This window comes from Poecilia latipinna, unplaced genomic scaffold (assembly GCF_001443285.1).
Source record: "Poecilia latipinna isolate Pla-1442-1.1 unplaced genomic scaffold, P_latipinna-1.0 Scaffold451, whole genome shotgun sequence".
Lineage (NCBI taxonomy): Eukaryota > Metazoa > Chordata > Actinopteri > Cyprinodontiformes > Poeciliidae > Poecilia > Poecilia latipinna.
The window spans coordinates 198038-209167 of NW_015113067.1; the positions used below are offsets into that span (position 1 = coordinate 198038).

The following is an 11130-nucleotide window of genomic DNA, read 5'->3' on the forward strand; positions in this document are numbered from 1 at the left end:
TTCTAATAAACCATTAGTAGATAATAAATATTAGGTGGATTGACTGTTTGCATCTCTGGTTGTAAAGATGGATGGATGAGAGAGAAGGAGGCCTTCTCCTCCAGCTTGGAGTGTGCTTTGATCCTGCGCCATGCATCAAATGCTGCAAATGTCACTCGCCTCAAAATGTCACTCAGACTCATCCTCACAGCTCTGCTTCTCCTCCCATCCATCATCAGCTCCATTTCCCTCCAACTTGAATATATTAATGCGTATCTTTCTGTATTTATTTCCCAGCATCCCACTCGACCCTTTCTGACGCTCATCAACGTTTACATTTCATTATTTTTTTTTTGTCTCGCTTTTTTTTTTCCTCTCCTTTTGTTCCTCTTCCTTCCCTCATGCCTGAATCAAGCCGCCGGAGATGCAGGAGGAGGAAGCAGCCAAGGAGGAAGAGCAGGAAGAGGAGGGAGGGAGAGAAACCACGGCGAATGAGTGGCTGAGAGAATGAGCGAGTCATGTTTCTTTGTTCTGAAGGGAGGCGGGAATGGGTGAGAAACCGAGCAGAGGACGTGTTAGCGCCCAGATCTGCTCGATTAATGTGTTTATGTGTTCGTACGTCTGCAGAGACGCAGGAGCCTCGTGACTCCAGATCAGATTACTGAAATAACAAACCAGAACAATTAGCTAATGGCTCATTCTGTTTCAGCTCCTTGTTAACTGGAACTCATTTCCCTTCCATGTAGGGGAGACCGGGAATGGTTGTAACATGGGGAGAGTTGTAACACCACCAGTTCCACCAATCAGGGATAAGATAGGAGTCACATGATCATTTCAGAATTTACCCGCTTCCTCCCCAATCCCATATTGTGATTGTCAAGGCTGGAAACAGGCACATGCAGATACTAAGGAGAAAAAACGGATTTTGAGGTAAGAAAGTAAATTTTTTGATCATGACTATATTTTGTTTAGTACTTATACTGTTGCAGATAAAACCATATGACTTACATTAGATGAAAGTGTAATTTCTCAGGCAAAATGTGATGCATTTTCCCGTGCTAATTTCAAACCGCTATGCTACTACAGCTAGCTAAACATGGCTGACAGGGTTGGGGTGGGTTGTAACACATCTTTAAAAAGTGTTACAACCATCCCCTTACATACAACTAAGAATATTTTTATTTTAATAATTTTACAGAATGCCTAGGCAGTGGATACGAAAGACTGATAGAGGTGTGCCTGCAGATGTTTTAAAAAAGGCATCTGATGAGGTCACAAAGAAGAGCAAGTCAGTCAGATCTGCCATGTAACACTGAGCAGATACTGCAAATCACTGCAGAAGCTGAGAGAACAGGGGTCCAGTGATCTTCCCAGTGTAAGTTATTGGAGCAGCAACAAAGTGCAGGAGGAAGTGTTAGCCGTCTATTTGACTCAGGCAGCAGACCTCAGGTCTGTGATATTCTTGCAGAGGTTTGAATTGGTGTCATTTGTAGTAAACAAATGTGGGTATTTCTTATAAAAGTTTGAAAACTCTAGCTCAAAAATTCTGAATTAAAGGTGCTGGAGCAAAAAGTGTTACAACCAGACCTGGTCTCCCCTATCAGAGTATCGTTTCACATAGGACCTCGTTTAACTACTTCTAGCCAAATACACAAAGCAAATCAGTCCATAAATAAATTATTGGGTAAAAAGTTGGAAAAACGCTAAAAACCAGGAGCAAAAAGTCAGAAAGCCAAGAAAGCAGCCAAAATCTGTCGGAAATCAGAAAGGATTCCAGCCGTCCAACCGATTTACTGTTGTAAAACGATTGTTCATGAGTCGTGTGTTTTTACTCCTGATGGTCCGGTTGACCCGGTTCTACTGGAACCAGAACATCTGCTCCACCTCCATCTGTTGTGGCTCTGAGTCAAACCAACCTGTTCCCCTCCTGGCCTGTGGGGGCGCTGCACCAAGAACCACTGAAGGAAACGACACAAAAACCTCTGAAGACACTGAGAGCAACTTCCTTCTTCACCAGATGGAAACAAGATGGAGGCGTCAGATTCCGATGTTTCCACCCTGAAATAATCCGATCTGTTCCACCTCCAGATGAATTGTGTTCGACAGTTTGTGACGTCACGTCGCATTTTATCCGACTTTTCCGTCATTGACGCAGGGCTGGACGGTAGATCAATAAAAGTATATATTGCTATAGACACTGATCAATATCAATAGATATCAGTAGATAGTCTGATAGAATATTCAATATATAGAATATCCTCTGATATTTTAAACAAAAAACTAAGTATTGATGGACTATTATTGATTAGTTTTTTTTTTATTAAAACTCTGAAATACTGCTAGCCCTCCTGGATGTTTGCTAACCTCAGATTAGACTGATTGATCGATCGATCGATCGATCGACTGGTTCTCTCTGGTGACATGACGCGTTCCTGACGTTTCTCTGCAGCAACACGTATGAAATCTTCACATTCATGTCAAACTAGTTTGAGTTGGTAGCTTCACGCCTTCATCATCGTCATCGTCAGCTCAGCCGTTGCAGCTCAGACCTAACCGAGTGATTCTGTCCCGTCGCCGTGGTAACCACCTTACTGTAACAGAACCTGTTTTTGTTTTTGTTTTGCAGCTTTTCCAGATCCACGGGTCCCGCATGTAGGAGCGCCCCCCCACCACAAGCCTCTCCCTAAGCCCCGCCCCCTCCGAGGGCCAGAACCCGGATCTCATGTCATCAAGACCCAGAACAGTCCTGCTCAGCTGTAGCATCGAATCGTCATCCGGTCATTTAAAACAGAAACAAAAGAGCTTAGTAAGTCACAACCAAAGATCCACAGCCGACCGGAGGTCAGAGGTCGGCTCTGACCCGCGGTTCTGACCCGCTGTGCAGCTGCTGACAGGCAGCGTCTGGACCCTGACAGTCTGTCAGTTCTCTGTCCTCGCTCCCCCCAGCGATGGAGACAGCACTTCCTGTTTCTATGACAGATAGAAAAGTCAACAAACCCGTTTTAGCTGTAATAAAAAAACAATCTGAGAAGATGGAGGAGATGAGACGAGTCCAATCAGGCTGCGTTTCCATTAGCAATAAAAGTACGCAAATTGAAATTATGGAAATATATTTGTGTAATGGAAACAGATAAAAAAAACATGTTTTGGATAGAAACTTTTAGTGTAGGATTAGGTTGTTTTTTATAAGTGTAACAGAAAAACTTTTAATATTATGAGTCACATGATCAACAATCAGATGATACTACTGCCGGAAACGACAAAGAGGACGACAGGAAGTGGTTGGAGGATGATGGAGCTGCAGGTCTTAGTTACATTTCTTATTTAATGGAAACACAATAATTGATTCTTTTTTTACACTAGTGGAGTATTAACTGTGTTTCCATTAACCATAAACTTGCACAAATTGAAATTATTAAAATAAATTTGCTTTATTGACCCTCAACAATTTTGAAAAAAAAAAGCATATTTTAATTAAAAGTTTTTGCAGTATGATGAGGTTTTTAAACTATCAAAATTAATGTATTTCATAAAACTGTATTGGAAATGCTTTGTTTGCATGATCAACAACAGGATGTTACTACTGACAGAAATCACAAAGAAGACAACAGGAAGTAGTTCTAGGATGATGGTGCAGCAAGATTTTAACAAAACTATTCATGTGTGATTTAAATTGAATTTCTTATTTAATAGAAAGTTGTTTTTTTCTGAAGAATATCAACAAACATTTACGCACATTTGTAATGGAAAAGAGTTAAGTCATTAGAAAGATTCATCATCCTGTTTTCTTCGTCGTTTCCGCCAGTAGTAACATCAGGTTGTTGATCATGTGACTCGCAATGTGAAAACAAAGTGTTTCCTTACAGTTTTGCAAAATGAACCAATTTAAATGAATCTTACAGAAAACTTTTTGTTTTTTCTTAATTGGAGTGTTTCCATTAAGCAAATTTATTTTCAAATATTAAATTACACAATCATACGGTGAATGGAAATGCCAGAATAAGACGGCAGAGTCTCCTCTGATTGGCTGATAGATGATGATCACCACAGCTCAATTATGAACATATCTCCTCCAGGTGTTTACAGCCAAGCTTTTCAATGACTTATCGTATGAATAACTTATTCATGTGTGCTTTAATTTCTTCTTTAATAGCAACACAGCAGTTGCGAAATTGTGTTTTTCGACATTATTGGATTATCAAAAAAGTTTTGCGCACATTTGTTAAGGAAATGGAAACGCATGTTTAGCTTCTTATTTGATAAATGAGAAAATATGTGAACAGTTTTCTGTTTACTTGAAGTTGCATTAAAGTCCAAATCATAACGACCAAATGAGCAGCGATCAGCCTGGCGGTCCTCCTCAGTTCATGGAGGAACTATGTGTGTATGGACAGGTGAATACACAGCATATTGGGGACGTTGGTACAAAAAAAGTAAAGAGTAAATTTTGGCTTAGAAAAAAAGCTTAGATTAATCTCAGAAATAACTTCAAAATTTCTGAGATTTTTCTAGCAAATTGAATATTTCAAACCCAGAAATTCCTGGGGGTTTTCCTCTTAAAAATTCTGAGGTTAATTAAAATGTTTTTAGGATTTTTAAACAGATTACCTTGTTTTTTTTTAATTGAAAATTTCTGATATTCTTTTTGCAGAAATTAACTCGTCCTTTTTCTGTCTAATGGTTCTAATACGCTGCTGTATGTTTATGGTTAAATCCTGAACTACGACAAAAAGCTCACTTTGTAAATATGATTAAAAAGACGCTTTTAAAAACGTTTTTAATCTACAGGAAGTTCTGTCCTGTTGGAATCAAGATGGCGGACGCTGTGAAAAACCCGGAGACAGATTTCATGCCACCGATTAAAATCCCGTTAGAGACAATCGATATTTAAAACCGTCTCTGTGTTGGTAAATCAGTTCAGAGCTCCAGTAAACCAGTAAATATTAGAAGAGTTAAACTTTAAGGAGTAGATAAAAATCGTCTGTTGGTCATTTTTTATCGTATCGGTCCGATGAGTGAAACTGGGCTGATATTTATCAGGTCATGTGACGCTGATGCAGCAGAGGATTATCTATTGGCAAATATCAGCAATATTTATATCAGATATCGGCCCAAGTTTTCCAGTCGGTGCGTCTGTAGTGGTTTGTTTCAAACAGAGCGGCGGCCATCTTTGTTTCTCCCGGCCTTTTTAACTCGGATCATCCAGTGCCTTGAGTTAAAGCAGGAAGCCGACCCAACATGTCTGACAGGGTTTGTTGCTTCTCTACATTATTCTGATGAGCTGTGGACAGCACACCTTTGTTTTGGTTTATTTTGAATGTTTGGATTTTATTTTTGTGTGTGGTTGAGGTTTTTATGAGTTTTGATTATTTTGTATTTGAAACAATGACCATCAGGTTTTCTGATTAGTTTACATGAATGTTCTTCCTTCTGGATTAAGCCGGTGCATCTCAATAAACCAATAATCTACTGAAGCCGTTACATTCAGAAAGTCAGACTCGTGGATTTGTTGCACAGAGTTCAAGTGATAATTCATTTAAATTGGAATATTACCATAATTTCCAGACTACAATACTTTCTTTCACACGCCGATGCGGCTAATATGTTTAAAAAAGTTAATTTCTGCTCTTTTATGGCAAACATTATGATTTAACTGATTAAATCATAATGTTTTAGCATTTAAACATTTTCAGTCACATTTAATGCACAGAGAATCGCCAGTCACTAAATAATCAAAAGTAAATTAACTTTTTGTTTAGGATATATGTGCGAATTTACTACAGGAAGTTTACATACAAAAGACTATTTTTAGTTATTTTATTAGTAATAAAGAACAAAAACACAAAAAGTGAAAAAATATTATTAAAAACTCAAAGGAAAACCTCAAGTTAAGCACAATGCTAATATTAAAGAGGGGACCATTTATTAGATTTTTTATTCTTATTTCCTTTTCAAACTTAGGTGTGTTCAATAGTCCGGAAATTACGGAACACCAAACCAGGTAAAAATATAACAGAAATGTTCTGTTAGTCCGTCTATGTCCAGCAGGCTGTCCAAAATCCTGGAAAGTTGAGTGGAAGAAAAACATTTTCGGCAGAAATCTAAACCACTTCTTATTAAAAATATTCTGATTTGAGCGAGAATCAACAGTTTTTTTTGTAACAAATCTAAACAAGTTTGTATTTTTTGAATGAAATTGTTATGAAACGTTTACTGAGATGCTCCTGTTGCTGTGATGCCCTTCATGGTCGGCATCATTCCTGTTGCTGTACTTCACCTTTTCATGCAGCTTCTGATGCAAAAAGCGCCACCTAGTGTTGCACTTTGAATATTCTGGTGAAAATCCAGGAACACGAGGCTGAAATGGCTGAAACGTTTGGACTTTGTTTCATCAGAGCAGTGAAATATTTTCTAAAACAATGTGACACATGAAATGTACCGATGAATCTGTACAGGCTGTTTTAACTTCATCAGAACAACTCTTCATCTTCCAACAGGAAGCTACTTCTATTTTTATTATTATTATTTACTGTTGACTGTCACTGTTGTCTACAAAAATAAAACATTTCTTCGGATTGAGATGCTTTTTTAAACCGTTTCCTCCTAAAGAAGGCTCAATGATCCGATCATGTACAGGAGAGATTAATGTGCAAAGCGGCAGGAGTTTGGCCTCAATAGGAGGAAAATATTTAACATTTTATCATAAAACAGAACGTCGGAGGAGAAATATTAACCTTAAAGGGTTAAAAGATTTTACAAAGTTCGTCCGCCATCTTTGTTCCTCCATCTAAGCTGGAGGAGACGCGGTTCGTCTACAGGAAGGTGCTGAGCGTGTTTTCCACGGTGGCCAGCTGCAGATACTCAAGATGGCCGCCTTCAGACTCCACCTCCGACTCTTCGTCCTCCTCCTCTTCCTCGCCGGTACACACCTTCCTCCGCCGCACCGACCCTCGTCTTCGGCGCTCCAGACACGTCAGGATCATGTTGGCGAGATCCTGTTGCAGACGCTGGACGTTCTCTCTGCCAAGGCACGCAGCCATCAGTTTGACCTTTGACCCTGAATACCCACTCTTCTAAAACATTTTTTTATTTCCATCTGTTCTGCCATGAGTGATCAAAAATTATTGATATTAGAAGATTGATTTCAAGCCAAAATGATTGTGAATTGGTTTTTCAATCTTTCTTTACCATCGTTCATTAGCGATTAGCGTCCTCTAATCAGTTTGATCGGCAATACCGATTTTTCTGTGTAAAACAGGAAGAGGCTAACAGCTAGCATGCGTGTCGTTTTGCTCACGTTGTTGGCGGAGTGGGAAGATCGTAATCTTCCCCGGTTTCTCCTGTCAGCCAGTAAGTCGTTTCCATTCCTTTACCCTGAAAAAAACAACAGAAAAACTTTAGGAAAATCGCCAGGAACACAAAACCTCTTCCAGTTTTTCTGCATGTTTGCCGGCAGCCATGTTGACCTTCAGGTACGTTTCTCCTCGGATCTCGTACTGGAACTTGCAGTCGGTGCGCTGCAGGATGTGGATGGTGGGTTCGCTGACATGGATCCGCAGCGCTGCGGGGCAACAGCACACACATCGGGTGAATGAAGCTAACTGGCTACCCAACAGGAAGTGTCAGTCTGAACTTCCTGTGAGAGTGTTCACTGCTCACGTTGTCCTGAAGACTCCATCCGCGACGCCGTGTTGACCGTGTCGCCAAACAGACAGTACCTGGGCATCTTAATCCCCACGACGCCGGCGGCACACGGACCTGCACACACACACACACACACAGATCTGGGTTCAACTACAGCAGGATGATGGAGCAAAGTTGTTTAAATAAAAAACTAAAAAAAAATTTTTTCACTTTAAAAATTATGTTACCATTTTTAAAAAATTCAGTTTAAGTTTTTTTTTGTGTAAATATTTTTTGAGTTTTCCAATTTTAAATTGTTTTTAGTTTAAAATTTTTAAGATTTTTTTGTTTAATAATTCTTTTTCAATTTAAAATCTATTTTTTAAGTTTACATTTTTTTTCAGCGTAAAACTTATTTTTTGCTTCATACGTTTTTCTTTTTACTTTAAAAAATGTAAAAATTTTAATTTAGTTTCAGAATAATTTTTCAGTTTCAAATACAGTTTTTGAACAAACTTTAAGGCACCAGTGTAGCTCCATATAGTCTCCACCTCCGACCTTCCAGAGCTCTTGGAAGCGTTCCTACTCCAACATGGCTGAATGAAATGGACCAATCGGGTGGACCAGCCGTTTCCCTCAGGTGAGTTTGGTGTAAAAGCGTCCGGCCAGCGGCCATCGAGGATCGCGGCGACGTCTACCTGAGTGAACGCCGATGCGTATCCACACCGGGATGCCGGGCAGATGGCGCAGCTGGAAGGTGCCCATGAAGGACAGGATGTCCAGTGCCATGCGGCAGATGTCCACCGCGTGTCGGTTCCCGTTCCTCCGCGGCAGGCCGGAGGCGACCATGTAGGCGTCGCCGATCGTCTCCACCTGAACGAAAAATAAAGGGGAACTGAAACATTTATCAGATAAAGGGTCTATGTTGGTCCTTAATGGTTCTATCTTTATGTTTCTGTGCAAATTTAATGTAGCTCTGTTCAGTTCTGCAATCTGAACCTGTCTCAGTGCTGCCCCCTTTGGGTTGAACAGTGGTACTGCAGGGGGATTTTCCTATTGGTTGTTTAGCGGTTTTGGTCCCCGGTACCTTGTAGACGTCGTGGTGGTCCAGGATGCTGTCGAAGCCCTTGTAGATGTCGTTGAGCATGTCCACCACCTCCATGGGCGTGCTGTACTGGCACAGCGTGGTGAACCCCACGATGTCGCTGAAGTAGATGGTGACCTCATCGTACAGCTCTGGCTCCACCACGCCGCTCTCCTTCAGGCTCTTCACCACCGGCCTTCAGGGGAGAAACAGCCAAACTAGCAGTTAGCAGCAGGTTAGCTACGCCACTTCTGCTTCTAAACGCTGATGGGATGCAGTATGGCAAACTGTTTTAACATTAAATCAGCTTTGTCTGACTATCTGCAACTTAACATAACGTAATTTATTTATTGACTTTTTTTATTACTCAATTGTATGTTTTTCTTCAGTTTCAAATCTTTAAAAATTTATTTTTCAGCTGAAAAATGTTCAGTTAAATTTTTTCAGTTTAAAATGATTTTTCAGCTTTTATTTTCTGTTTAAATTTTTTTGTTTATATATATAGAAATTTAAAAAAAAAATCAGTTTCAAATCTTTTTTTCTGTTTCAAAAGTACTTTCTGATGTCAGTTTCTTTTTGGGGTTTTTTCCATTGAGAATTATTTTTCAGTTGAAAAAAACAAGAGGTCAAACTTTATGGCCCCACTGTAGCTCCGTACAGGAGCGACTGACCCAGGAAGCAGCATGAAGTTGAGGAAGTCGGCCCGGTCCCGCTCGGCTTTGTACAGCGACGTTCTCTCCTCCACCAGGTGCTCCAGGTTCCTGGAGTAGTTCTGCAGCCGCCGGATCATGTTGTCCATGTAGCTCTCGTTGTCCTGGTTGTGGATTTTACTGACGGAGGAAACGAGTTTTAATGAAGCCGAACAGGAAGAGGAAGTGCACTGGTAACCATGGTTACCTGATGTTCTTCCCCAGGCAGTTCTCCACTTTCTTAAAGTCGGGTCTTTTCTCCGGATCTTCATCCCAGCAGCTTCTTATCATCATGTAAACCTGAAGGACGCAGAAGACATGAAAAATCAATCCCAGAGCAAAAGAAAAATTAAAATAATTAGTGTCAAAAATTAACAGATAAAAAAATGGGAATTCATCTTTCAGTCATATTTTTACCATGTTACTTATTCATTTATAAATGTCAGTTTAAAACTAAATAATTAGCAAGCTAGATATTTATCACCAAACGAAACATTTAGCTATTTAGCTAACGTACATTTTCACTTGCCAATAAGCGGAAATGGATTATCAAAATAAAAGCTGGAAAATAAAATAAAAAAATAAAAGCTGAGAGTTGCTGGTAAACGTCTGAATTGCCTTTAAAATGCTGGAGAAGAAAAGAGGAAAATAAATGATGATGAAGAGACGACATGAAACGATGCCAAAGCAGCAAATAAATTAGCATATTAGCTAAATATTCAGCTTCAAACCATTCAGCTTGTGAATTTAGTGTGAAGATATTTGGTCAGTCACTAAATATTTACTTTGACGTTAATCTTTAGCTTGCTAACTAAATATTTACTTTAAATATATAGACTAAATTAAATATTTAGTCTAGTGCTAAATATTTAATTGTTTAACTTAATATTTGACTTTCTAACTAATTATTTACTTTGACGCTATAGATTTAGCTCGCTAACTTAATAATTTGAAACTTTGATATTTGTGGAATAACACGATAAAATATGACTTTAAAAGTTAAACCCCCATTTAAAGTTTTTTTCTTATTTGGGCTAAATAACCAGATTTTAATTTCTAACTGTATCTTTACGAACGGCGCTGACCTCTAGTTCTTTCTCTGAAGCCATCTCAACGTCGAGGTCGGGTCTGAAGTAGGACGTCATCACCCTGTGCAGCTTCTCTGTAAGAAACGCCTCGGTTCAGCTCAAACAGCGGCAACATTAGCTCAGATTCTCGAGGAAAGGCGAGGAAAGCTTCCACACCTGAGCGGTCGAAGCAGGACTTGGAGTAGAAGGTGCTGCGCCGCAGAACGATTTCCTGGGAGATGACGGCGAAGCTGTACACGTCTCCTTTCTGTGACGTTCCCTGGTTCCTCAGGTGCTCCGGAGCCGTCCACAGGTCTGGCCAAACGACAGCGGCACAAACAAACATTATTGCTGCACAAACATGTGACACCAATTTAATTACATTTGAAGGTGAAGAGGCCAAGGTGGGGTGCTGTGGTTACATCCGTGGCCTGTGGGGGCGCTGTGGTTCATTTGTAGTCTGTGGGGGCGCTGTGGTTACATTTGTGGCCTGTGGGGGGCGCTGTGCTTACATTTGTGGCCTGTTGGGGCGATGTGGTTACATTTGTGGCCTGTGGGGGCGCTGTGCTTACATTTGCGGCCTGTGGGGGCGCTGTGATTACATCTGTGGCCTGTGGGGGGCGCTGTGCTTACATCTGTGGCCTGTGGGGGGCGCTGGGCTTATATCTGTGGGCTGTGGGGGGGGCTG

General features: G+C 40.4%; 2 protein-coding genes across 3 annotated transcripts in view; one reads left to right on the forward strand and one right to left on the reverse strand.

Moving 5' to 3' along the window:
• Positions 1 to 3175, forward strand: part of kctd17 (potassium channel tetramerization domain containing 17) — a 38497-nt gene extending 35322 nt beyond the window's left edge. For both annotated transcript variants that reach the window (XM_015038768.1, XM_015038769.1), the window contains exons 6-7: positions 395 to 530; positions 2606 to 3175. In XM_015038768.1, the coding sequence (XP_014894254.1) occupies positions 395 to 490 (96 nt within the window). In that variant the 3' untranslated portion in view covers positions 491 to 530; positions 2606 to 3175. The remainder of the gene's footprint in view (positions 1 to 394; positions 531 to 2605) is intronic.
• A 1092-nt stretch (positions 3176 to 4267) lies between these two features.
• gucy2cb (guanylate cyclase 2Cb) overlaps positions 4268 to 11130 on the reverse strand; it is a 31345-nt gene continuing 24482 nt past the window's right edge. The window contains exons 18-27 of the mRNA XM_015038770.1: positions 10620 to 10757; positions 10461 to 10537; positions 9584 to 9675; positions 9358 to 9516; positions 8690 to 8882; positions 8301 to 8475; positions 7639 to 7737; positions 7446 to 7540; positions 7277 to 7353; positions 4268 to 6999 (exon numbers count right to left, since the gene is read on the reverse strand). Coding sequence (XP_014894256.1) covers positions 6792 to 6999; positions 7277 to 7353; positions 7446 to 7540; positions 7639 to 7737; positions 8301 to 8475; positions 8690 to 8882; positions 9358 to 9516; positions 9584 to 9675; positions 10461 to 10537; positions 10620 to 10757 — 1313 coding nt within the window. The 3' untranslated portion in view covers positions 4268 to 6791. The remainder of the gene's footprint in view (positions 7000 to 7276; positions 7354 to 7445; positions 7541 to 7638; positions 7738 to 8300; positions 8476 to 8689; positions 8883 to 9357; positions 9517 to 9583; positions 9676 to 10460; positions 10538 to 10619; positions 10758 to 11130) is intronic.